This window comes from Gossypium hirsutum, chromosome D10 (genome assembly GCF_007990345.1).
Source record: "Gossypium hirsutum isolate 1008001.06 chromosome D10, Gossypium_hirsutum_v2.1, whole genome shotgun sequence".
Taxonomy (NCBI): Eukaryota; Viridiplantae; Streptophyta; class Magnoliopsida; order Malvales; family Malvaceae; genus Gossypium; species Gossypium hirsutum.
The window spans coordinates 52,612,935-52,640,850 of NC_053446.1; the positions used below are offsets into that span (position 1 = coordinate 52,612,935).

The 27,916-nt window shown below is 33.7% G+C and overlaps 1 protein-coding gene and 1 long non-coding RNA gene across 2 annotated transcripts; both read left to right on the plus strand.

The window, feature by feature from the left end:
• The first annotated feature begins 4,399 nt into the window (after window positions 1-4,399).
• On the plus strand, window positions 4,400-5,485 carry LOC107915932 (uncharacterized). Its single transcript, XR_001689320.2, has 2 exons — window positions 4,400-4,803; window positions 5,099-5,485. It is a non-coding gene; the product is annotated as an uncharacterized lncRNA (long non-coding RNA).
• A 2,549-nt stretch (window positions 5,486-8,034) lies between these two features.
• Window positions 8,035-10,676, plus strand: LOC107916204 (ubiquitin-conjugating enzyme E2 32). Its single transcript, XM_016845358.2, has 5 exons — window positions 8,035-8,332; window positions 8,505-8,636; window positions 8,720-8,804; window positions 9,778-9,941; window positions 10,013-10,676. The coding sequence occupies exons 1-5, from the start codon at window positions 8,222-8,224 to the stop codon at window positions 10,439-10,441; spliced, it is 921 nt and encodes a 306-aa protein (XP_016700847.1). The 5' UTR covers window positions 8,035-8,221; the 3' UTR covers window positions 10,442-10,676.
• Window positions 10,677-27,916: the final 17,240 nt, after the last annotated feature.

The window sequence follows — 27,916 nt, forward strand, 5'->3', positions numbered from 1 at the left end:
TTAATGAAGACCGATTCATACTTTAAGCATGCGATTTCTCTTAAATCATTCATGTCATTAAAAATTAAAAAAATCTCAATCTCAATGAAAAGTCAAAATTGAGCATATTATTTAGTAAAATAGAGTAAACTCCAAATAAATGTAATCATTCTTGCCATTAAGTTCCATGTCATCTACCACATGTCAATCATATATTAGTTATTTCTGTCTCCTCATAAAAACTAACACCCATAGTGTTTTAAGGCAATTTGTATAATATTTGACAAGTTTATATATTGAATTAAATAAAAGAAAATCTAAATACCAAATTAAGAAAAAGTGTCAAATTTAAATATCAAATTAGATAAAAATAAACTTTAAGTGCCAAACTAAAAAAAAATTATATACTAAATATTATATTAAGCCAAAAAAGTATCCGTACTTTTCTCTCAATTTCCAAAAGAGCAAGGACTTTCAAGAATTTTGAACAAAAAATATAAAAAAGGGTAATATATAGAGTCAACCTTGACAAATTTATACCTACTTGATGTATATTAATATATAAATTTGAAAATAGTAAGTTAATTTAGTACATATTTTAGGTATTTGAATAAAATTATTAAAATATGATGATGTGGCACTAAAGACTTATAGTATGATAATATGTAACAACCTCACATTTGAGCACGTGACAAAAATATTTAATTTTTTTTCACATGTCAAAATATTATTGTCATATGTTATGCTATTGATTGTCAATGTTATGTTAACGTCACGTCAGTTTATTTTAACAATTATTTAAAAAAGATATCAAATTAAATTACAATTTTAAAGTTTAAATTCCAATTACCAATTACAAAACATTTTCCGGATCTGGTGTTTGTTTGGGTGAAAATATTTTCCTAAGGTAAAACCAATTACAAAACACGAGAAAAGAAGCCCTTATTAATTTTTGAAAATGTCTTACCCTTTCTAATTCGGTAAGACATTTTCAGGAAAATTAGAAGCCAACACCGATCTTCCCCTCCCCCTCCCCCTCCCCCTTCGCCCATCATTGACACCTGATCTTCTACTTGCCGTCAGCCAACACCGATTCTCAACACTAGACACCGACTTTCATCAAAGCTTTTCCCCATCTTCGCCTTTCGTTGTCAAAATCTGCACTGGCGTTCATCTTCCTCACTCGAAGGTAAGAACGAAAAAAATTGAAAGCTGGAGTTCTACTCTTTTTTACAGACAAACAGGACCATAAAACAAAAATCCTCTAATTCTGGTAATGAAACAATTGTTCACAATTTGATTTCTCCATTTTTATTTTGTTTTTGCTTTTGTTTCAGTCCTTCCTTCATCATATATCCAACAGATTCCTTGAGAATGAATTTTCTTCATTTCTCTGCTGTTTTTGCAGAGATCTTGTTTCATTTCTGTTCTCCTTTTCTCTCTATTGTTTTGAATGTTCGTTTTGCAGTTATGTTTGTGTTTCTCCTGATGTCTTTATGTTTTATTGGTTTTTGTGGACCTAATATGCTACCCTAGATCAATTGGGACTTCTTTCTGGCCTCATCTTCAAGGTAGGCCTTGTTACCTATATTAATGATTTGATCTGGCACAATGTCTTTCAAACATATTTCATTTAGCTCTTGAGTTGAAGCTTACAGGAGAAAGTTAATTTTGATAGATAACTCAAAACTTGTCTGGAAGGGAAATATTTATGGCAACATTAACATGGCTATTAGTAGTTTTTGGCTAATTTAATGCTTGTTATCGGTTGATGGATATTTGCTAAAAAGTCAGTTGTTATTCCTGAAACTGTGAGACACCAATACTGAAGTATTTGTTCTCCCATTATGTTTACTGTGCATGTCCCAGATTGATCCTTCATTATGTCTTTCTTTTTAATTCCCTTTGTAAAGTTAATGGATTTATGTTATTGAGAAGCCGTATTCATGAGTTAAACTTTTCAATAGTTATACATGTGCATATATGTATGCATATATTAAATTAATAAACATATTAGTATCTGATTGAATTGAATAAAAAAAAACCAAATAATAAGGAAAGAGAGAGGCAACCAGGGAGTCCAAGAACGAATAGGCTGAACCAAAAGAAGACCTCCAACCAGCTAAAATAAAACTATTTTGTAACAAAAGCATTCGACACAGGAAAAAAAAGAAGATTCTTGATATATCAAGATGGGTGAATGTCAAATCAAATAAAACATTAGAAATAAATAAACAAGAACCGAACAAAAAACTAATTAAAAGAAGAAAAGATGGAAAAAAAAGAAGACGGCGTGACAGTATCCTAAGGAGCCTTGAAATTAAAGAAAATCACTAACTCCCTTCAAACCGACTTTAAGAAAATATTCTTGAAGAAAGAAAACTCATGTGCTAACTAATCTCCTTAGAGTTTTGATAAGTATGCCAACATGACAACCAACTCATCAACTAACTAACTAATTAACATGTGAAAATTTGTAGGGGAAATTCGGTCAAGGGTCTAAATGAGTTCTTTGGGCCAAAACTTGCATATTGATCCACTTATTTAATAAAACTTGAGATTTAAAAAGAATTACAAATTAAGCTACTTTGACAGTTTCACCAAAATATTAAGTCCTTCTCCAAACTTCATATTGGGCTTGTTGACATCCCAAAGAGTAGATTTTCAAGATTTTGGACACATGATCTGTTTGCTCCCGAAATCAACTTGTTTAAACTCATAAGTGTAATCCATCGGGTAACAACTTCATAATTCAATTTCTTGGACAAAGAATTTTAAGATTTGAAATCTTGATTTTCTTGATTCTTGAAATCACCCAAAACATTAAAGTTTGACCAAGTAATTTTATACATAAATTTTAATTTGGTGCAATTATACACATGAGACTTAAATTGGAGTTTATGTGTACATATGAAACTTTGATTTTGATTTAATTGTATACATTTAAAAAATGAATATATATTTATTTTCATATCAGATTTGTCGAAACCATTTTTTTGAAAACAAAAATTTAGTTGTCGACTTTAAAAATAAAATATTAGAGTCGCCACCGATCCGTGATTTAAGTGTGATCGGCTCACCTTAAAACGATTTTGGTCTACGAAATTTGAAAACGGGTTCGGGAATCAGTTACACACGAGGAATGGTTAGCACCCACGTAACACCCAAAATCAGTACCAAATTGATTAGTTAATATCTTGGTGTCGAATATTTGAAAAGATTTAAAAAAAAAACTCTAAATGATGAAATCTGAAAAAAATAATCAATTGTTCAAGTCATACGAAAAAATTGAGACCCAATACGTTAATATACAATTTCTCAAAATTCCCGAATTTTGAATATTACTTTTACTTTAGGGAAAATCTTCATCTCGAGAAAACAATATGTCATACTCAATGCGTTAGGACATAACATGTTGAATTCCCGAAAATGATTTTTATTTATGCGTTTTGAAAAAGAAAATTCTCGATTATTTAGGATTAATAAAGAAAATCGGAACCCAATACGTTAGGGCTCGATTCCTCAAAAATCCCGAATATCGAATATCACTTTTATTTTGAAAACCTTTGAATCATAAAAAATGATTTTAATATTTTGACAAAATCAAAATATATTTTGAAAATATGTTAAAAATGTTAACGCAATACGAAAAAAATATTTTAATTTAAATTATACGTATATATGCATCCTCAAAATATAAGTATGATACATAAATAGATTCTAAAACATGTATATTCATATATTGGAACAGGTATATATAATATACATATATAAGAAAATAAAATACACCAAACAAAGCAACAACCAGTCAAGCAAAACCTATAATAATTCTAGAAAGTACATATATATATATTATAAAGAATGTATAAACATATATAGGTTATAAAATATGAAAATATAAACATTATAAAAATATAAATGTATATAAAAAAAACTATGAAAAGAAAAGAAAATATAACATATATACATACTATGTCTATGAATTTAAAACGTTTAAAATATACCTTTATATATTAACATATATATGCACGTATATATAAGAATAATAATAATATACGATATAATAAATAATATAACATATATGTATATATATATATAAAAGGAGAAAAAAAAATAATAATATAATTATGATATGTACATAGTATACATTTAAAACATTTTAAAAATATATATATGTATATAGTATATATTCAAAACGTTTCTTTAAAAAAATATGAATATTAATATGCATACGCATATATAAATAAATACAATAATAATACTATATAATACTATATAATATAATAATAAACTAACAATGATGTAAACAAACAGTATTAATAATTTAATTAAAAGAAAACCTAAAATAGTAAATTAAAGATTAAATTTAAAATAAAACAGAATTTGAAAATAAAATAAAAAACAAGAGGAGAAGTAATTTAAAACACGCGCAGCAAGGGAAGGGTCGGAGGAATAAATTTCCCAAAAATCATTGCGCAATGTGAGACTAAATCAAAACAATAATAAAAATTTAAAAACACTTCAAAAGAAAAGGGACCGATTCCGGAAATATCCCATTTTAAAGAAATGCGCGGACCCTCCCTGGGTCGGATCGGGTCGACGCGCGGGCATTTGGGTCCATCAATACGGCGCCGTTTCTGAAATGCAATAAAACAAAAATTTCTTTAAAAAAAAATTTCATTTTTCATTTTAAAACAAAAGAGGGGCTCTGCTAGGGTTTTCCTTAACCCAGGCCATCCCCAAGCCGCCGCCTCCTCCACGGCAGATCTGAGGCCCCTCCGACTTCGACGGCGATGTGATGGCACTCCGACGACACCCCCAACGGTAAGTTTCTCTTCTTTCCTCTCTTCTTTGTTATTTTTATAACAGAAAATAAAAAAAGAAAAAGAACAACAATCCCACAGATTCTAAAAAAACGAGATACCTTCAAAAATATTTTTTTTGCTTTTCTGTTTCTTTCTCTTTTGTATTTTCTTTGATGTTTTTCAATACAGAATTTTTCTCCTTTTTACAGATTGTATTTGGCTTTATATAACCAAAAATAATAAACCAACGCCCCCCTTTTCCATTTTCTCTTTGTATTCTCTACTATTATCTGTTCGTGGTCGATTTGTTGCAGGTACGTGTGTGTGGGTGGACGTGCAAGCGAAGACGTGGGGCGGTTACTGCGTCGTGCGTGGTGAAGTTGCTGCAATAGAGAACATGTGCGGCGCAGGGAGAATTAGGGTTCCTAGAATTAGTTTAGGATTAGGTTAATTGGGTTAGCTAAATTTGGGCTTGAATTAATGAAATTGGGCTATATTGGGCCGAATATATTTGGTTTATTGGGCTATGCAAATGGTTTTGGGCCCCGGGCAATAATTGGGTATCACAAGATTAATATAATTTTTTTGCATATGCAATATATCAACATAAAATAGTGCTAATTCGAAAATATTATTGGTGATCTATGTAAATTGAATCAAATAAAAATTTTATGTATAAAATCATACAAAATTAAAATTTATATATGATATTGTACATTAAATCAAAGTTCATATATAATTTTGATATTTATTCCTTTTAACTATTAGTAAACAATTTGTATTATTTTGATTTTTTTATACAATCTATTTTTCGGAAAAGGTTCTTTCTCTAGGTTAGCCCAACTCATGATTTTAGTCGGCCATGTTTGTCTGTTTCAAGGATAAAATTAAATTTCAAAAAATGTATAATATATATTATAATATAATATATAAAAGTATGAGTCCAGAAAAAAATTTGAACTCAAGCAATATCTTTAATTTTTATTATATTATTAATTTTATATTTAAAAATAAAATAAATGTTATGATAATTATAAATTTATAAATAATTATAATTTAGTAGAAGACATATTTTTAAAAGTAATTAGAAAATTCTAAGCATAAAATATATAAAAAAAAGTTGAGTTAATTTTATTTTAAATAAGCTATTAATTTATTGATATAAAATAGAGTTATTATTAGAATAGAATTCTAAACATATTAATTATGGCTTAATTAATATTAGAGTTGTGTTAATTAGGTAAAACAAAATTATGCTAAAAATGTTAAAAATGTTTTAATTATTATTTGAGAAATGTCTATCATAACATTTTGAGTTGATAAGTTAATAAATTTTAATTATATTTAATAATTTAGATAAAAATATTATTTTACCTTAATTACTATAATTAAATACACAATATTTAAAAATATAATTAAATATTAAATGCATAAAATTACGTGCAAATTTTAGAATTTTAAAGGTAAATTATACCCTAGGTCACTTAACTATTGTGCATTTTCTTTTTTTATCATCCAACTATCAATTTGTTTTAATGTACCAAATATTGCCTCTTCGATCTTTTTTTGTCACCCAACTATCAATTTTTTTTTAATTTGGTCACCCATCTAATCAAAATTGTTTTTTGTTGTCCATTTTTGCTAGGTGTCGTTAAATCTCTTATGAGAAGTGACGTGGCAGTTAAAAATTAGTATAATAAAAAATTTAGCCCTCAACTTTTACATATTATATCGATTTAGTCATATTTTTTAAAAAATTAACCCTCAAAATTTATAAATGATCTCAATTTAATCATCAAAATTTACCTTCTTCTTCCTCTTCCGCTTCCCCTACCCCCAACCATCATTGCCTCCACCTCCTCCTATCAAGTGACAATAGCAGAGATACTGAATAAAAATTCGGTTGATATAATAAAAAGAACATGAGAAAATTATTAAAATAAAAAAAAAACTCTAGAGAGTTTAAAAGAGTAAGAAATGTATGGTCTAAGCAGGGTGTTCAAACTTCAGTTAAAACTGAATTAACTGACTGAATTGATCTAATTCGGTTAATTGGTCAGTGGTCAAACTTAGTTCGGTCAGAGGTTGATTAATGGTTTTTTGAAATTTCGGTTATCGATTAATTTAGTTCAAAATCGGGTAATTAACCGAATTAACCAAACTTAATAATTAATATTATGCGTTAATTATGTGTTAATTTCAAGACTTATGTAATGTTTCAAGACATAAAATTTCGATTAATTCCATTAACTTTCAAGACAAAAACATATATTGCAGTTAATTTCAATGTATTTTTTGATATGTTTTATGGTTGTTTTAACCAAAAGATAAAAATATATAAATTTTGGTTAATTCGGTTAACCGAAATATTTTGATTCAATTAATTTTTTTAAAAAATTTCGATTCGATTAACGGTTAAAATTTTTTATAATTTGATTAATTCAATTAATATTAATCTAATTTAGTTAATAATCAAACTGATTGTTTGAATACCCTAAATTTGAACAGTAAATATTGGAGAGGGAGTGACATGATACCCAACCTAACTCTGTCAATGCCATTGAAAACTTAAGAACCCGAGGCTTTCCGTTGCTTTAACTCTTTCACCAACGCCATGCAATGGAGAGCAGTTTTACCATGAGATTCCGATCTTCCTCACTGCTTGGCAGACTTGGCTTATAGTTTTGATCACACGACACAAAAGGTATGCTATATGATAGTATATAAATAAATCAAAATATTTAGGAGAAGGTGTAGACAATGATGGTAGTGGTGGGAAGAAAAGTGGGAGAGGAAGGAAAATTCTGATGATCAAATTAAGATTATTTATAAATTTTGAAAGTTAATTTTTTAAAATTATGATTAAATTAATATAATATATAAAAGTTAAGAACTAAATTTAATTATACCTACTTTTTAATTGTTATGTCACTCTCTCATATATTTAATAAAACCTAATAAAAATAGAGTAAAAAAATAATCTTGATTAGTTGCGTGACTAAATTTAAAAAAAAATTGATAGTTGAGTGATAAAAATATTTAAATGACTAAATTAAAAAAATGAATAGTCTGGTGACAAAAAAAAAAGAGCAACAGTTGGGTGACCATTAGCGTTGACTGTAATTTTAAAGAAGGAAGTTACAGAAACCAATAGAAACAAAAAGACTAATACCTATACTCCAATAACATACTGCCACGTCTTCTAACATGCATCACAAGACGTGTCCAGTCAACAACTCAACTCCGAACTCTTCTTTCTCTCTCTCCATTAAATAAATAAAAAATCTACTCTCTGTCCCTGATTCTCTCTCTCTCTCTCTCTCTCTTCAAACACTCGAAAATTCGTATTTAAATACGTACGGACGGGTTAGTCAGCAGATCGGAACGGAGGTGGTAGCGGCGGCGGCGGTTTGATATTTGATCTGATCGTGATCCAAATGGCTGAGGACAAGTATAACCTCAAGAATCCGGCGGTGAAGAGGATATTACAAGAGGTCAAGGAGATGCAATCCAATCCTTCTGATGATTTCACGAGCCTCCCTCTTGAGGTCTGTTTTTCCCCACAAATCTTAAAATTTTAGGGCTTTTTTGAGTTCCAATTTGATGAGTAAGGTTCTGGATGGAACGTGGGTAGTACATTAAGAGGCAAATTGTTTGTTGGTTTATGAGATTATTGTGGTTTTTCATGAAAAAAATGGGTTTTCTTTTCTTGGTTTGCAGGAGAATATATTTGAATGGCAATTTGCAATTAGGGGTCCCAGGGATTCTGAATTTGAGGGAGGGATTTATCATGGAAGGATCCAATTGCCTGCTGAGTATCCATTCAAGCCCCCTTCATTTATGTTGCTGACTGTAAGCGCTCACTTTATACATATATTTTTTGTGTTGGTAATTATCTAATTTGATGTCCTAATTTGCCTGTCCGTATGTTTCAGCCAAATGGGCGTTTTGAAACCCAGACGAAAATTTGCTTAAGTATATCGAATCACCACCCGGAGCATTGGCAGCCATCTTGGAGTGGTGAGTATTATCATTTACCTTGAATGAAAAGGCATAGCGAATTTTGATATAAATTGCATATGAAATCCAGATATTGTGTATAATGAAGTAGTATTTTGTGTTGTAATGTTGATTCCACTGCTATTTGATGAAGCTCTTTGAAAGCATTCACAAAAGTTCAAGTTGCAACTAGTGAATTGATATGGTTTTCTTTTTTTGGTTCATAAAATCCGGATAACAACACCTTATCTTCCTTTAATAACCTCCATGGCCTTCTTAGTAATTTTCTTTGCCACCAAAACGATCAGCTCTAATGGTTCCATTCATTGATCAGCAATACTAAACTTCATGAACAAAAGAACAGTCCCTAATTGCAGGCAAAGGTGTCTCCAACTCCATTAGGCAATGCCACAAGAGCCCTCCAATATAATTTCTTCTTGATCCGAATCTCATTTGTATTTACTTATCACTAAATAAAAGCCAAACAAAAACACATACATTTGGACTTTTAATTCACCAAATCTATCTGTGGTCTTTTCTTTGTAGTTCCTTCGTACTTTGTTGAATGAGGTGATAGGCTGACCTAGCTGAGAAGCAACCATTTCTCTGACCCTTCCAAATCTTTAAACAATATAGTTACATTAGTACTATTTCGTGTCCCTTCATTCTGGCATGTCATTAATCTGAGTTTCCTCTTTATCTGTATTTTGGATTGGAACCAAAAGATTTTGTGTGAACAGCTGATACTTTGTTGGTTAAAAGGTTTAATTAGTGAAACTTGAGAAATGACATGTTGGGAATCTCTTATGAGATGACTGAAACGCATCTTAATGCCTGAAAGTTCGATCCCCCAATTTTTATGAAATACAAGATGCTCTTTGAATGATAAGAAACTAGTTACAACTTTGAATATTGAAGGAATATGTGTAAATTCTCTTCTAGCTCAAACAAAATCTAGATAAAACCTGGCTAATCTGGCTGTTGGTGTTGATAGTGCGGACCGCTCTAGTGGCACTGATAGCTTTCATGCCCACCAACCCAAATGGTGCTTTAGGTTCTCTAGATTATAAGAAGGAAGAACGACGTGCTCTTGCCATCAAATCTCGTGAATCTCCACCCAAATATGGGAATCCTGAACGCCAAAAACTTATTGATGAGGTATGTTCTGCATAAATTATTGCCTATAAGGTAATTTTGGTTTCCTTTTAATGAAACTTTTGATGGCACAGATACATGAATATATGTTAAGCAAGACACCCCCTGTCCCTCAACTCAGCCCTTCACAGGCCTTGGAAGAGCACCCTACTAACAGTGACGGAGAAGCTCAGGCTAATCAACAGGATTCCGCTACCATGGTTGCTGGGAATGGGCTACCGAACCCAGTAGTAGGTGACAGGGCTGTCGAAGAAGAGCCTCTGGTTCTGGCCAATGCTAATCCAGGTACTGCTGAAATGGGAGTGAGGGCTGCAAGAGAGATTCCTGCCCGGGAATCAAGTAATCATCCACTGCAAAGGCCAGAGATGAGGGTTCAAAGATCTGCCGATGACCGCTTGTTTACATGGGCTGCCGTTGGACTTACTATAGCAATTTTGGTTCTTTTGTTCAAGAAGTTCATGAAATCCAGCGGACATGGTGCTGTTTTTATGGATGGTTCGTAGTTCTCGCCTCAAGGATCTCGGTTGACCTGTACTTGCTTTGCCGTATTAGTTCAACAAGTAGTAAGAAACCCTTCAAAGACATTTATTTACATCTATAATGAATCAATCTGTAATATATTATACCAGCTTGATAAGTATCAGCTACTGTAATTAACAGTATGTGTCAGCAATCAATTACCATATATATATATATGCAAGCATGATAAAAATACTTATGTAGGTTTTGATTATTCAATTCCTGGTGAAACTCTTTTTAGATGTTCTGTTCCAACTGTCTAAACACGATGGTTTCAGCAGAGTTTGCGAAGTTTTGCTTTGATTGATGTAGAAAAGCATGAAGCAATAAGCAGTGGAGAATGCAACCATGGATGAAAAACTCAGACTGGTTGAATCGATAATGGCTAGTTTGGTTTGGTGAATTAATTATATAAATTGAATCGTATGATTGGAGAACCAAACGGAAGCAATTTGGCTAGAAAGAGCCAAGAGGTAAAACTGAATTTTTTAAATTAATATTGATTTCTTCTCATTATGTTATTTTTTAAAAAAGAAATTAGTTTCATAGTTCAAAATTTCAACTTTTAGTGGTGAATACATGTAGGAATGGAGGTTGAATAGATGCCTTTTCTTTTTGGCGTATTGATGAAAATGACCTAAATGACTTTAATGTTTATTATTCTTTTGGGTAATTTCATTTTTTTCTTTTTGAGTAATTTTGCTCTCAATGTTTCATTTTAGTTTTTCAAAAGAAATTAAATGCCAAAAACCTTCAATTGTTGAACAACGGTCCCGGATGAACATTTCCCTAATTTCAAAGTAAAATTCTAAAGCACGGATGAACATTTCTCTAATTTCAAGTAACAATTTTAAAGAATCCTAACTCTGCTAATTTAGAAATTTTCTAATTCCATGTCAAATATTATTTTATAAAAATTGTAATTTTCAAAACGACTCTATTTCAGCCATGTAGGTTCATATGTTATCGAGTATTTTGAAATTTGATTATGGAGTTATGGAAGTGAAGGCTCATTTTAACTAACTTTGATGTTTTATGGACTTTTGACTAAGCATGCACCGTGTTTTCTTGGTTTTGGGCTAGCAAATGAGTGATTGCTAGGCGTATTTTGGGTGTTCCTAGTGAGGTCTCACATGTTTTCTTTTGAGCTACACTATAATATGTATGGGTTAAGAGTTGCATGATTTGAATGTCCCTTTTCAGTGTTTTTGAAGGTTGCTTGGTAAGAGGTGTTTTGGTATGTATTAGAAGTGTTTTAAATTTGAGTTTTTTATCCTCTATCTTTGGGTTTTGAGAAATAGCACTTACCTCTCAAGATTCATTGGTCAAAATACTCAAATTCTGCTTCAAAGATCCAATGTCTCAAGACATAAACATCACAATGCTGAAATTTTGTTATAAGAACCCAATGTCTCTAACACATTTTTGCCGCACTTTTAAGATGTGCTTTTAAGCTTCGAAATGTTTTCGAATGATGTCACACGTTTTTATTTCGTAATGGAATTTTGGAAAGGGTCTAAAATGACTTTTAAGACTTCAAAAATATTAGGAAACATTGTGAAATTTGGTAGTTAATTTTTACTTGGGATTTAATACCCTCTCTTTCCATTCCACTTTGAAAAGTTACTTTTTTGATCATTCATGTAACACCCTATTACCCGACCTGATTGTCGAGTCTAAGTTACAATTAATTTATACTATTAGATGATTAAATTCAACAAAAACATGCATTCAATAAGATATACAATCATTTTCGGGTCTTACACGAGCTTACAGAAGCCCTAAAGCTAACTCGAGATAGAAATAGGACCAAATTGTAAAGAATTCAAATTACAGGGTTGACGTCGCAAGGTGAGGGGGTTCCTTGTCTCGACACAACATGCTATCAAGCCTCGTCGCAACGACCAAAATCCAACATCGCACCATGCCATGGCATTCAGATCTCGTCGTGACAACGTTCGAGCGATGTCACTGCGTCCCATATTGTTTCTACAAATTTTATTCAATTCAACTTGCAATTTTCCAAGCAAAGGATAATACACACCCACACTAAGATCAGTCAATATAAGCAGCCCTCAAACACCAATTCATGCACTTCAACGCTAAAGGTGATCATGGGTCGGGCCAGACTTGAACAAAATTTTAGGCTTGTTTTCTAGGCCTGAGCTTGTCCCGGTCCAAAATATGGGCCTAAAAATTTGTCTAAATCTGGCCCGAAATATAATTGCTAAGCCCAAGCTCGGCCCATATTATTATTTTTAGATTATTTTATTAAATAAATAATTTTTAAAATATAATAAATTAAATACATTTAAAAACATAAAAACATACATTAAAACAATAAACAAATAAAAAAGGACACTAAAACAATTCTTAAAATAATACAAAAATTGAAAATACAATAAAAAGTGGTTATATTAAAATAGTAACAAGTTAGAACTAAAATAATAACAAAATTAATAATAAAACAAAAGTTCTACAATATCCAAATAATATTAAAAATGACAACTGAACAACATAATAAATAGCTGCGAAACAATAATAAAACATCACAAAAAGTAGCATCAAAACAACACCAAACAACACAAAAAACAACACTAAAACAACACAAAAAATAGCACCACCAACAACACCAAAAACTTGCAAAATATAATCAACCAACCAAGATATCTATACATTAACCAATCAACATATTTAATTTTGTAGCAAACTATAAATTGTAAGCTAAATTAAATTGTCAACAATTAGAAAGGTAGCCTAAAAAGCAATTGAAGAAATATCATCCTTAAGGGTGAGCGTTTGATCGAATCGAATCAAATGAAAAAATTTCGAGTTAATTGAGTTGACGAATTATATTTTATCATCCTAATTCGATTTGAAATTTTTTAGAATCGAGTCGAGTGAGATGAAATTCGAATTGAATCGAATATATTTGTTCGAGTTAAATTAAAAAAAATATTTTAGGTCATTGTAATCACTGTCACCCACCGTAATCAAATTTGTTATTAACTTCCATCCCTTTATAATTTATTTATTAATCTTTTATATACAGGTTAACTTCTTTGCTTGCTTAGTTGCTTCAATTATCTTCTGATTATTGTCACTATATATTTTGAAATTAAAAAATATATTAAATGTTAAAAAATTGATTTTTTAGTAAAAATTATCTTAAAGATAAAATGTGAAATTGATACCAACATAAAATTTTAATACGAATATTTTATGGCATCATCAATAATTCAATTTTAGCAAAAAATTATAAAGATTCAATATGATAAAACAATTCAATAATATAAATAGTAAAAAATGTAAAATTTAATTTAATAATATAAATAGTAGATATAAATAAAATTATTATTATTTAGGTTTTGGATTTTTTGGATGATTTTAATTTTTTATTTTGGGGTAAAGGGTGAGAAGTAAAAGTTTAGGGGGAAAATAAAAAGTTTTGGAGGTTGAGGGAGTAGTTTTTTGGGGGAGGTAAAAATGGGAGGAGTAAAATTTTGGGAGGGAAATATTAAAAAAAAAATTTGGGGGGAGGGGAATAGGCTTGGGGTAGAAGGGGGATGGGATGTGAGGGGAGAAAAAGTTATGGGGGGAAAGTGGGAGGGAGTAAAAGTTTTGGGAGGAAAGTGAAAAGGTTTAAGAGTTTGAGGTAATAATGTAAATTACTATAGTTTGATATTCGGTTTATTTGAGTTATTTGAATTTGAAAACCAAACTCGATTTGAACTTGAAATTCGAAAAAAATTTCGAGTAGACTTGAATAACTCGATTTGTTTAACTCGAAATTCAAAACTTTTTTCGATTTTTTCGATTCGAATCGAGTTTTGCTCACCCCTAATCATCCTCATCATCACCATCATTCTTGCAACCAATTTATAACATGAAATAAGAATAAATAATTACATAATCAAATTGATAAAAATGTTATAAAATTACAACAACAAAATGAGAATAATAATTACCCATTGAAAATCTCTTAGCTCACTTCCAATTATCAAAGCAAACAATGACTTGAACCATTTTTGGCTTAAGTGAACTCCTTAAAGGTGTGATAACTTCCTTACTCATGCTAAAAGCCAACTCGAAAGCTACAGTCAATATTGGAATTGCCAAAAGATCACGGGCCAATAATGAAAGCTCATCATATTGAACTGAACTTTTACTCCAATAATCCAAAACATCTATTTGACTATTCAACTCAAGCTCCGGTTTTTCCAAATAAATGTCCAACTGTGACTTTTCACTCTTAGTGCTAGATTCATTTAAATACCGTTTATAATCACCACTCTCATTAAGATTTTCCCCAAAATCAGCACTATTAACATTGTGTTGATGCAAATTAGAATCAACAGGATTATTATCCGAAACATTAGAACTCCCAGCCAAAGAGGAAGATGTGGATTTGGATTTCTTAACATACTCATCAAACATGAGTCTAAGATTGCTAAGAATGGTTTCAACAAAATCTGAAGCATGAATACCATAGATTGTAATAAAGCAATACTGCATATAATTTAACTTGTAATGAGGATTTAAAATTGCAGCACATGACAATATCAATGAATACTCAGCCTAATATTTATTAAATTTCTCTTACATTTGCTTAACCATTGGAGTTAAAAAAGAATGAGAACCTTTAACTATATCAAGCAAGACCTTGTGAACCTTCCAAACCCCTCTAAAATAAAGATTAGCCATTGGATAATTAGAATCATAAAAAACACAAGTCACATCATTAAAGACTTTCAAAAATTTTTAAAGAATAGCAAAATTTCCCCGCTCCTCATTAGAAAGTGCAAATAAGTAGAATTCCATCACACACACACATCTTGACGTAACTTTTTGGTCACATTCAAATGAAAACTTTTGTCGGTCACATCATAAAATCTTTTCCTACGAATTTTGACTTTTTTATGTACTTAATTCCATTTCGAATTTTACCAACAATATCATCAGCAAGTCCCAAACCAGCTTTAACTATAAGATTCAATATATGTGCACAACATCTAACTTGAAAAAAAGCACCATCACACAAAATAGCTCGGTTCAAACGAAAACGATTTTTAAGACAAGAAACCATAACATCATTATAAGAAGTATTATCCAAAATGATGCTAAAATTTTTCTTGTCTATACCTCATTGAGATAAACATAAAACAAGCTCATCCGCTATGTTCAAACCATCATACGGAGGAAATAAAGCTCTAAACCTTGTGATTCTCTTTTGTAGCTTCCAATCTTTGTCAACCCAATGAGCAGTAATGCAAATATATTCTTCATTAGTATGCTCCGAGTTCCAATTATAGGAAGTTAGACAATTTAAACTAGGTGCTTTAGCCAACTCTTCTTTAATATGATCTCTCTCTTTTGCATAATACATTAGGACATCCCTAGTAGCTGTATGTCTACTTATATTCTTAAAATTAGGACTAGAAATTTTTATCATGCATCTGAATCTTGGTTCTTCAACTATCCTAAATGAATGGTTGCCACACATAAGAAAAGTAGAAACAGCTCGACGACACTCATCAGCATCAAACTTGTAGTTTTTTTATAGATGGACCATCACCTCCTAAAGATGGTTGAGTGGCTATGGTGTATTGAGTGATGTCCTTATTAACTTTTTTCAAACAACTATTTAGATGACGTCTTAAATGAGAGGTTCATCTTTATTCTCACATTCAAGTTTTGTCTTAAATGAGAGGTTCATCTTAAATGAAAGTTTGATCATATTATAAACAATCATTTACCATCTATAAAAAACCCTTTAACAAATAAGTTTACTAATTAATAAAATTAAATTATAAAAATAAGAATAACTCAACTTGACATGAAGTAATTTTTAAGCTAAAAAAACTAGTTAAAACTTGTGAACAATTTTCTTTTCAGACAACCGTAGATGCCAAGTATGAGTTGAAACAAGAAATTCATCAAATATGTGATGAACCATAATATTATACACAAATTCATCAAAATTTGATACCCTTTCATTAGAACACTGTTTAGTTTAAATTAATTCACTAATATTATACACAAATTATAAATTTAATCCATTTTAAGTTTTAATACTTATAAAATTTTAGAATTTTATTCATTACACAAATTAATCCATTAACAAGAATTTAATGAATAATATGTAAAAATAATGACCTTACATATAATAATAATTTTACTGCATAAAATTTTGAAAATAACAACTTAATAAATAAATTTATTATTTGATAAGAACAAAAATTTTAAAAATTGATAAATACAGTTAAAAATAAATACAAAATTAAATCCATAACCTTCACATTTAATTTTTAATTTTTAATTTAAATAAAGATAAACCAAATGAATCGAATTATTCAATTAGTGCATTTGAAGTACTTGTGTCTCCATATTATTTAAAAAGCAACAACAATCCCATTGATAATTGAAACATTGTGCCTCAACAAAATAAAGTGGTGCCAAATGCATAAAGATTTAAGACATTATTCTAGGCAAAACACTTAAGAATATCCTTGACGACCACTATCGAAACCATTTTTAAGTTTGAAAAATGGGGATCGACTTTGAAAATAAAATGGGAGTCACCACTAATCTTTTATTGTGGTGTGATCGGATCACCTCAAAAATAATTTTAGGTCTGCGAATTTTGAGAAAACAGGCTCGGGAGTCGGTTACGCACGAGGAAGGGTTAGCACCCTCGTGATGCCCAAAATTGGTACCGAATTGATTGTTTAATATCTTAATGTCAAAATTTTGAAAAGATTTTAAAATTCGATCCTTTTATCCTGAATAAAATGAATTGGATGATGAGGTTCACTTATTCCAGAGAAATAAATTGTCACACTCAGTAAGTTAGAGTGCAACATTTCAAATCTTCAAAATCAAGTTTATGTTTTGACTTTTAAAACCTATGCATTTTGAGAAGGATATCGGATTATTTGGGTCAAATGAGAAAATCAAAACCCAGTAAGTTAGGGTTCAATTTCACAAAATTCCTAAATATCGAATAGTGCCTTTATTTTCATTTATTAGAAAAATCCTCGTCTCGAGAAAACAACATGTCATATCCAATGCGTTAGGACACAACGTGTCGAATTACCGAGAATGAACTTTTTATTTATGTTTTAATTAAAAGGGATATTCTCGATTATTTGGATTCGACGAGGAAAATTGGAACCCAATACGTTAGGACTCAATTATTTCGAAGATTCCAAATACCGAACTTTGCGTTATCTTGAAAGTTTTTTTTTTGAATAAATTAGTTTTGATACTTAAATAGAATATAATCTTTTGACGAATAAAACACAATGAGATGACAATATATATTGCGAAAGAAAAATTCGTAAGCTAAATGTAAGCTAATGTGCAACAATGAATCAATAAAATACAAATACACAATACAACATACATAAGAATACGAATCATATATCACCTATTATGTAAATTCTAGCACTAACTTTTGAGAATATTAAAAGAAAAGAAATTAACACAAATAAATGCAAAAGTTTTAAAATAATTCAAAAAGAAATAGTATGGGAGAAAAGAAATTATAATCGAGAAGTTATATGCTAAAATAAAAATAAATAATGATATATACATGTACTAATATTGTAAAAGAATATTATGTTAAAAAACATCTTTCACATACAAACCTATACAAGTGGATTTTATAAATGAGCATACAATTTACATAAAAACAAAATACATGACAAATTTTAATTACAAAACGTAATAAGTTTAAAAATAACACACATGATAAATTTAAAATTTGTTTATGATAAATCCAAATAATAACATATTATAAATTAAAGTAATATTGATGATAAGTTTAAAAATATATTAAGTTTAAATATAAATTAATGTCAGATTAAAAAATAAATATATTCGAAAATAACAGAAAAATGAAATTTAAACAGAATAAAAAATCAATTACGTTAAATTAAATAAATAGGGACAAAATTGTATCAAATCCGAAACAAAAAGAACAATGAAAATGGAGCAGAATTGAGGACCAAAAAGGCGTGTGCGAATAACATGGGGACTAAAGAGGAAAATATCCCAGCCCCAAAACGCTGTGCTGCGGTGTGGACCAAAATGAGTGGGTTCAAAATGGATAGGGTAAATAAATAAAAAAAAGCAAATGAAATTAAAACAATGGAAAAGAACGAGGGACCAATAGTGCTAATATCCCTCACAGACCCAGAGTACGCAGATCTGGTCCGGCTCGGGTCGGATCATCTGGTCGAGCATGCTTTTGTTTATGCGGTGACGTTTCTTTCATTTTATAAAAGCCAATATTAACCCTAATATCAACCACCATTTCACTTCCTTAAGTAGACTAAACCCTATGCTCTCAGCGCCATTTTCAACTCAGTTGTTGCCCACCCTATTCCGATTAGAAGCAGAAAGGATGGAGGCTCCGGCGATGTAAAATGCAGGTAAAGTTCTTTTCGAGTAGTTTATTTCTTTCTCTTCATACACGATCTAAATAAAAAATTAAAAAATAAATAAAAAAACTAAAGAAACAGAGATGAAAAATAATCAAAAGAAGAAGAAGGTGTTTTTGAATCACCTTCAATATCTTTTTTTTGTATTGATTTCGTGAAAAAACCCCCCGCTTACAATGCATATTTGGCTTTTATATAGCCAGAAAAATGAAAAATACAAAAGAAATCCTTCTATTTTTTGTTGTTATCCTCTGGCCTTTTTTCTGTTATTCTTTTTTTTGCTGCTGCTTGCGTTTGTTGCGTTTGCTGCAGGTGTACGGAGGCCAGCTAGATGCGTACGCGCGTAGAAGCTCAGCACGTGCGGGGGGAGGGTCCTTGTCACTGCGGCGCCTGGATTCTAGAAACCCTAGGGGTTTCTGAAAATTTCGTTTTGGGTTTCAATGTAATTGGGCCGGGGTATCGGGCCACTGTAATTGGGCCATTCAGGTTTAGGCTAGTGGGGCTGTACTGATTTTAGGTTTGTAATTGGACTGTTAGACCATTTAATTTTGATTTTTCATTTGGTTTATTCCACTAGCGGGCCAAGCAAATTGGGCCGATTACAGCTGCCCCTTTTTGCTTATTGTCGTGTAACGGGAATAGAGCAAAAACTTTAAAAATGGCCAATTTTGCCCGGTCGTGCTGGACCTTGGTGCTCTTCTTCTTCGAGTTGTCTCATTCTATCCTATTGCATCTTCAGAGGTATAGGAATTGCTTCGATCCACTCTGCCATAGTGTCGGGGAGATAGGATTCGTAACTCTTAACTTTTGGAAAGTAGGATTCGCTATTGTGGTTTCAATCTTTTTAACTGCAATGTCGGGGAAGCAAGATTCGCTGTTGTGGCTTTAATATTTTTAACTGCAATGTCGAGGAAGCAAGATTCGCCGTTGTGGCTTTAATCTGTTCCATTGCACTGCCTGGGAGAGTAAGATTCGTCGTTGTGACTTTATTCCATTTAACTGCAATGTTGGGAAAGCAAGATTCACCGTTGTGGCTTTAATCTGTTCCACTGCACCGCCTGAGAGGTAAAATTTGCTGCTGTAGCTTTAATCTTTTTAACTGCAATGTCGGGGAAGCAAGATTCGCCGTTGTGGCTTTAATCTGTTTCATTGCACTGCCTAGGAGAGTAAGATTCGTCGTTGTGACTTAATCCTTTTAACTGCAATGTCGGGAAAGCAAGATTCACCGTTGTGGCTTTAATCTGTTCCATTGCACCGTCTGGGAGGTAAGATTCGCTGCTGTAGCTTTCATCTTTTTAACCGCAATGTCAGGGAGACAAGATTCACCGTTGTGGCTTTAATCTGTTCCACTGCACCGCCTGGGAGGTAAGATTCGTAATCTTCAACCTATCCCACTGCTGACCAGGGAGATAGGACTAGTGGCTTAAATCGTTTCCCTACTCCTGGGGAAGATAAGATTTGCCGTCTTCGATCTGCTTCACTATTGCTTAGGGAGATAAGATCTGTAATCTTCAACCTATCCCACTGTTGACCAGGGAGATAGGACTGGTGGCTTAAATCTGTTTCCCTACTCCTGGGGAAGATAAGATTCGCCGTCTTCGATCTGCTCCACTATTGCTTAGGGAGATAAGATCTGTAATCTTCAACCTATCCCACTACTGACCAGGGAGATAGGAATAGTGGCTTAAATCTACTGCCCTACTTCTTGGGAAGATAAGATTCGCCGTTTTCGATCTGCTCCACTATTGCTTAGGGAGATAAGATCTGTAATCTTCAACCTATCCCACTGCTGACCAGGGAGATAGGACTGGTGGCTTAAATCTGTTTCCCTACTCCTAGGGAAGATAAGATTTGCCGTCTTTGATCTGCTCCACTATTGCTTAAGGAGATAAGATCTGTAATCTTCAACCTATCCCACTGCTGACCAGGGAGATAGGACTGGTGGCTTAAATCTGTTTCCCTACTCTTGGGGAAGATAAGATTCGCCGTCTTTTGCTTAGGGAGATAAAATCTGTAATCTTCAACCTATCCCACTGCTGACCAGGGAGATAGGACTAGTGGCTTAAATCTGCTTCCCTACTCCTGGGGAAGATAAGATTCGCCGTCTTCGATCTGCTCCACTACTGCTTAGGGAGATAAGATCTGTAATCTTCAACCTATCCCACTGCTGACCAGGGAGATAGGACTGGTGGCTTAAATTTGTTTCCCTACTCCTGGGGAAGATAAGATTCGTCGTCTTCGATCTTCTCCACTATTGCTTAGGGAGATAAGATCTGTAATCTTCAACCTATCCCACTGCTGACCAGGGAGATAGGACTTGTGGCTTAAATCTGTTTCCCTACTCTTGGGGAAGATAAGATTCGCCGTCTTCGATTTGCTCCACAATTGCTTAGGGAGATAAGATCCGTAATCTTCAACCTATCCCACTGCTGACCAGGGAGATAGGATTGATGGCTTAAATCTGCTTCCCTACTCCTGGGGAAGATAAGATCCGTAATCTTCAACCTATCCTACTGCTGACCAGGGAGATAGGACTAGTGGCTTAAATCTGTTTCCTTACTCCTGGGGAAGATAAGATTCGCCACCTTCTATCTGCTCCACTATTGCTTAGGGAGATAAGATCCGTAATCTTCAACCCATCCCACTGCTTACTAGGGAGATAGGACTGGTGGCTTAAATCTGTTTCCCTACTTCTGGGGAAGATAAGATTCACCGTCTTCGATCTGCTCCACTATTGCTTAGGGAGATAAGATCTGTGATCTTCAACCTATCCCACTGCTGACCAGGGAGATAAGACTAGTGGCTTAAATCTGCTTCCCTACTCCTGGAGAAGATAAGATTCGCCGTCTTCGATCTGTTCCACTATCACTTAGGGAGATAAGATCTGTAATCTTCAAGCTATCACACTGCTGACCAGGGAGATAGGACTGGTGGCTTAAATCTGCTTCCCTACTCCTAGGGAAGATAAGATTCGTTGCCTTCGATCTGCTCCACTATTGCTTAGAGAGATAAGATCCGTAATCTTCAACCTATCCCACTGCTGACCAGGGAGATAGGACTGGTGGCTTAAATCTGTTTCCCTACTCCTGGGGAAGATAAGATTCGCCGTCTTCGATCTGTTCCACTATTGCTTAGGGAGATAAGATCTGTAATCTTCAACCTATCCCACTGCTGACCAGGGAGATAGGACTAGTAGTCTTCCACCTATTACACTACTGGTCAGGGAACTAGGACTTGCGGTCTTCCGCCTATTCCACTGCTGGTCAAGGAACTAGGACTTGCGGTCTTCCGCCTATTCCACTGCTGGTCAGGGAACTAGGTTTTACAATCTTTCGCCTATTCCACTGCTGGTGAGGGAACTAGGACTTACAGTCTTCCACCTATTCCACTGCTGGTCAGGGAACTAGGTTTTACAATCTTTCACCTATTCCACTGCTGGTCAGGGAACTAGGACTTACAGTCTTCCACCTATTCCACTGCTAGTCAGGGAACTAGGTTTTACAATCTTTCGCCTATTCCACTACTGGTCAGGGAACTAGGACTTATCTTTGATCTGTTTCGCCGTCAGTACAAGAAGGTAAGATCTGCTATCTTCAACCTGCTCTACTGCAATCGAGGGAGGCAAGGCTTTGTGATTTCACCGATCTGTTCTCAGAGAAACATGACCTATATAATGAACCTACATATGCCTAAGATTAGGATGGCATGATCGAAATGCATCAAATGCTCCTAACTAGACATGTGTGAATGGTGTTTGCATGAATGTAAAATGCTATTTTTCAGAATGATCCCTTTTTATTTCTTAAGTTATCATTGCTTGAAATTTATTAAGGTTTTATCACTGACGTGCTATAACGCCTTCGCTTGGCTGGCATCTCCAAAGAAACACTTAATCATATTGCCCCCACCATGAACTTCAAAGTTCAATCCACTGGGACGCACAATTTGCACCATCATTCTCCCACTGTAATCCAAGGGTAGAAATACGTGGTCTTTACTCAATATTCTCTTATCCAATTCAAGGATACAGGATCTACATTGTTCTAGTTCCTTACACCATTCCCCAGGGTGTCGTACCAAAGACTCATGTGCAAATGAAGGTTCTCTTCTCCGAGGTAACCCTTTTCCTCTTTCCTGGTGATCATTACTTGCTTGTTTATTTAAGCTTTGTCATTAACACGACATCCTATCATTTTGTTCAATCAATGCATTTGACAACAAAATCTAAAGAGAAAGTCCAAATTTAGACTCTTCCTTCTCAGATTTCGAACCTTTAAATTTGGTGTGTTCTAAACAATAGTCCTGTTTCAGGTTCCTATATTATTTAGAAACTTTTAGAGTAATATGCAAAACCTCCTATGTGAGAGTTTTATTAGTCCATTAATCATTATTCCAATGCAACATGTTTGCAAAAGAGGTCATAACAATGGATAAGAATAAAGCTGGTTCTGAGCATAACTCAAAATTGAGAATATATATCTTGGAAAAGAATAAAATAGTCCAAGAACAACAAATTCAACATAAGTAATATGAGAATTGGGTGCCCCAGATATTGCAGCTTGAACTTCTCTGTACAAACTTTCTGAAGACCATTTTGAGTTTAACATGTGCTTAGGAGATCTACAGTACCTTGTCGATGCCCCAAGATGTCGCTTACCCTTTCCAGTTGATTCAGGTATAACAAGACTACCACATGCCCCAATCTGATCAAGATCCGAGTTATTCTGATCACTTCATGCCCCATTATGATGAATATTTGAGCCGCCCTTTTCGGGTTTTCAACTCAAATCCCCTTTGGCCTAAGGCGCCCTTTGCGGGTTTTCACCTTAGCCTCTCTATTTTTACTTTTTCATTTTTTATTTTTAATTTTTTTTGACTCAAAGTGCCCTTTGCGGGTTTTTACCTTGGTCCTTTCTACTTCTTCAGGTGAAGTAATTCTTGATTGAATCTGAGTTTACAGGATCTGGAAATCTCACTCAAGATCAGTGCTCCTCTGAAAAGGTCTCCTTTACAACATAGGGACATTCTCGTTTGGCATTCATTTCCCTTTAGAATCCTTTCATTGAGGAAAGATATTTTTCAACATCCAACCCTCTCGTGGAATTCTCTGAGACGACCCTGTTTATTATGGGCTGGTATCATTTGTTTCTGGTACATCCGACCCTGATGAACAGCTTTTAACCCTTTTTCTAGGTCCAACTGATCACATCGCGATTGGATCCCTCCAACTCTAGCTCAACTAATACCAGAGAGAAGGGATTTCAATAGGTAAAACTACCTCAATCCTGTAAACCAAAGAGAGAGGTGTTGCCCCAGTACAGATGTTCGACAAGCAATGAGGGCAAATGGTAATTTCTCATGTCAGTCCTTGCAAACCTCAGTCATTTTCTTCAATTTTCTTGATGCTCATCTCTAGGAAATTCAGTGATGAATCGTGGTGTCTGCTTCTGAATTGATTACAGACCTTAGCCATTGTGCTATCATTTAAGTTCAATGCATTTTCCAATACCATCTTCTCTGAAATTCTGTATTGGTAAATGATGACCTTGACCCATGAAGTAGCCTCTCAAAAAATGAAGTAATGCCCATTAGAAGTATTCGATAATGGTGATGTCAATGCCCCATTTTGCTCGCAATTTGAGTCGCCCTTTTCGGGTTTTCAATTCAAATCCACCTTTGGTCAAAGCGCCCTTTGCGGGTTTTCGCCTTGACCTCTCCTTTTTCTTCTCTTTTTGATTTGGATGAGTTTTTATTTTGACTTTGATTTTTTTGATTATTCTTTTCTCCCTTTTTTATTGACTGAACTCATAGGGTTAGGCAAATCCTTGTTATCCCTTTTGAAGAATCTTCTTTGATATCGGATTTCCTTCATAGAGCCTTTTGGGTCGAAACTACGACGGAAAACTTTTGATATTCCTCTTCAATCAGGATAAAATCCAACAAAACTTGAAGAGATGAAAACTCGACTTCAAATGGGCAAAACTATGATGAATTAACGAGAAAGGCATTACCCCGGTGAAATTTTTTTCTTGAACACAGTGTTGTGCCGTTGTGCAGATTTCATTATCAGCGGTTATTCCAAGCATATCCTAGTATGATCATACAAAGACATCCTCTAATTCTTGAGATAACTCAATGAGGTCTCGTTTCGTCTTTTACGATCACGTCAATTCTATTCTTCGCCAAGCTCACCACTTCTAAAGATTTCTTGTGAGGTAGGATCTGTCTATCCTCTTGTTCTACCATCATCAACAAGTTCGGAGATAAGCTACGATCTATGTCATTTCCAAAGTTATGAGATCCATCTAAACACATGCCTCGCTCAAGAGGAAAATCTGAGTCTGTAGCAGTGTCACTCATGTCATTGATATCTGAGGACCCATAGCAAGTACCAATGAATATATAAAAAGAATGCATGACTTTACGAATAATTATTTTGTACAATAAAATTATGAAAAAAATGATATAGATGAAAATCCAAAAGAATAAAAGAACAATTATTCCAAAAGAATGAAAGAATATTGTCTCTAAAATGAATGCAAAGATGTATTTTATTAGAATAATGACGTTCAGAAATTAGCCTATTTCACAAAGGAATTTCTATCACTTTTAGGCTAAGAACAACAAAAATGTTGTGAACATTACTCTAAATAAGCTCTAAAGATTATAGGGATTTCTTCTGCAGTCCAGTTGCTTTGAACACTCCCAAATTTATAAGGACGGACACCTAACATGATCCCTTCTAATTTGTCTTCATATACGGCATTGATGTGAACGCTTCCCAACACTTCTTCGTACATCGCATTCACCTTGTTATCCATATGATTGGATAACGGATTTTCTGCACTGGAGGCCTCATTGAATTTGACAATGTCTATTTTAATGAGTTTTTCAACTATCTTTTTTAAGGCAATGCAGTTTTCTATCGAATGCCTTGTAATTCCTGCATGATATGCACACCGAGCATTTACGTCGTATCCTTTAGGAAATGGGGGCTGCATGGGTTTCAAGTAGAAGGGGGACACCACATGTGCATTAAATAAGCTTTGGTACAGCTCCTTATACGACATTGGAATAGGCATGAACCAAAGCCTTTCTGTATTTGTCTTTGTGTAAGATTCTTGCTTTGAAGGACTCTGATGTCTGGTGGTTTCTGTCTTTGGCCAACCCAAAGTGATTGGCTTTGAGTGGCCCTTGTTATACCTGCCTGCATTATCCCATTTATTCCCCTTCTTCCTTGGGGCTTTTGTAGTATCTAGGTACTCCATCCTCACTAGTTTTATTTCTGTTGGGTTATCAAGAGCCACAGAAAAATTGTTCCTTAAATTGGATCCTGAGCCTGTCAGGCAATTCACTGGTGTCAATGTACCAGTCTGATAATGTTGGGACCTGACAGTAAAGAGTGCCCCTTGTGGACGCCCATCTGGCTGGACCTAGACACCTATCGGAATACAATCTGGGGAATAGGCAAGATCCTCATTAGTAATCCCAAAGTGGACTACCGGGTCTTTCTTTTTTTCTAACCCTCTAGTTAGCAATTGATTGAATTGGCTCATTATAGTTCTCTGCAATTCTAGTATCTGATCTCTCATTTCCTGTTGAAATTTTGCCAGCAGCTCTTGCATCTGTATCTGCATTCGCTCTAATCTTTCCAACCTTTGTTCCATTTCTCTAGTCTTTGCTTGGATACCGTAAGGGTGTTTGGTTGGTTGGTTTTCCATATTAGCTGAAATAAATTGACTCAATTAGACTCTTTCAATGGGTTTTAATACATGTAATGCAGATGGATAAAATGAATGCCTAGAGAGACATTGATTTTGATTCAATTATATTTAGGAAACTTTTTTAAAAAACAAATTCCTTTACATAAAGCAAATGAATGTACGGCCTCGCCCTTATATTCCAAGAGACAACATTAATCTTTTTCTTCATTCGCATGTTTGTGATAATCTCGCCAATTCCAATAGATGCCACTGCTAGCTCATTTTCTTGATCTTGGTCGCGATCCATCATCTGCCCATCTTTATAAGGCTCATCAGCTTCTTTAAGGGAGTTGGAATGTCGAAGGCTTTTAGACAATCGCCTTGAATCCTCAGGCCACGAAGCAAGGTCACGAACTCTTCCATCGCTCTTCTTGTGTTTCTCAGAATATATTCAGGCAGCGGTATTGTTTTCCACTTTATCAAGGAATCTGTATTCCATGACAAGCTTTTTAATTTAGTAATTGGATTTGAATCAATATCTCTTTCCTAAGATGCAAATGCAATGCAATCATAATCAAAACAAAACAAGATGGGTCAGTGCAAAACAGAAGCAAACAAGGAAAACAAAAGTACCTAGTCGGGTGGCTACTAGAGGTTGGAGTGGCTCTACCTAGGATGGGCTTCTAAGGTCTTCTACATGCGGTTTGACTCTAAAGTCAAGGTACCCGAACCAGCAGATTCCTCGATCTTCGCCCATTATAGGCTCATACAGACCAAGTTTGGTTCAGGGGAATACATTTCCCTATGGCTGTACGGAGATGAAAATCTCACGAAGACATAGGTACGGATGTATTCCGAAAGTGATCCACTATCCTGCACGGAGGTGAAAACCTCACGAAGGAGTAGCTTGTCACTCCCACTTAAAAGGTTAAGACTAACAGTCTTTATGCAACATGATGCCAAGGTATAAAACTCAATTTACAGTAATCATACCAACAAATGCAAAGAGAGGATCACAATTTTTCAAATCAAATTTTCAATTTTCGATGATAAGACAAAAAAACAATCAATTTTGCGGCTTGACTCTCTCATGTCCCCAGTGGAGTCGCCAAACTGTTGAAACCATTTTTAAGTTTGAAAAACAAGGATCGACTTTGAAAATAAAATGGGAGTCGCCACCGATCTTTTATTGTGGTGTGATCGGATCACCTTGAAAATAATTTTAGGTCTGCGAATTTTGAGAAAACAGGCTCGGGAGTCGGTTACGCACGAGGAAGGGTTAGCACCCTCGTGACGCCCAAAATTGGTACCG

Excerpts from the sequence above, each read along its gene's own strand:
- LOC107916204 (XM_016845358.2), top strand. The coding sequence starts at position 8,222 with ATGGCTGAGGACAAGTATAACCTCAAGAATCCGGCGGTGAAGAGGATA. Across the intron at positions 8,333-8,504 it reads TCACGAGCCTCCCTCTTGAG|GAGAATATATTTGAATGGCA; the intron begins GTCTGTTTTTCC and ends CTTGGTTTGCAG. Across the intron at positions 8,637-8,719 it reads CTTCATTTATGTTGCTGACT|CCAAATGGGCGTTTTGAAAC; the intron begins GTAAGCGCTCAC and ends CGTATGTTTCAG.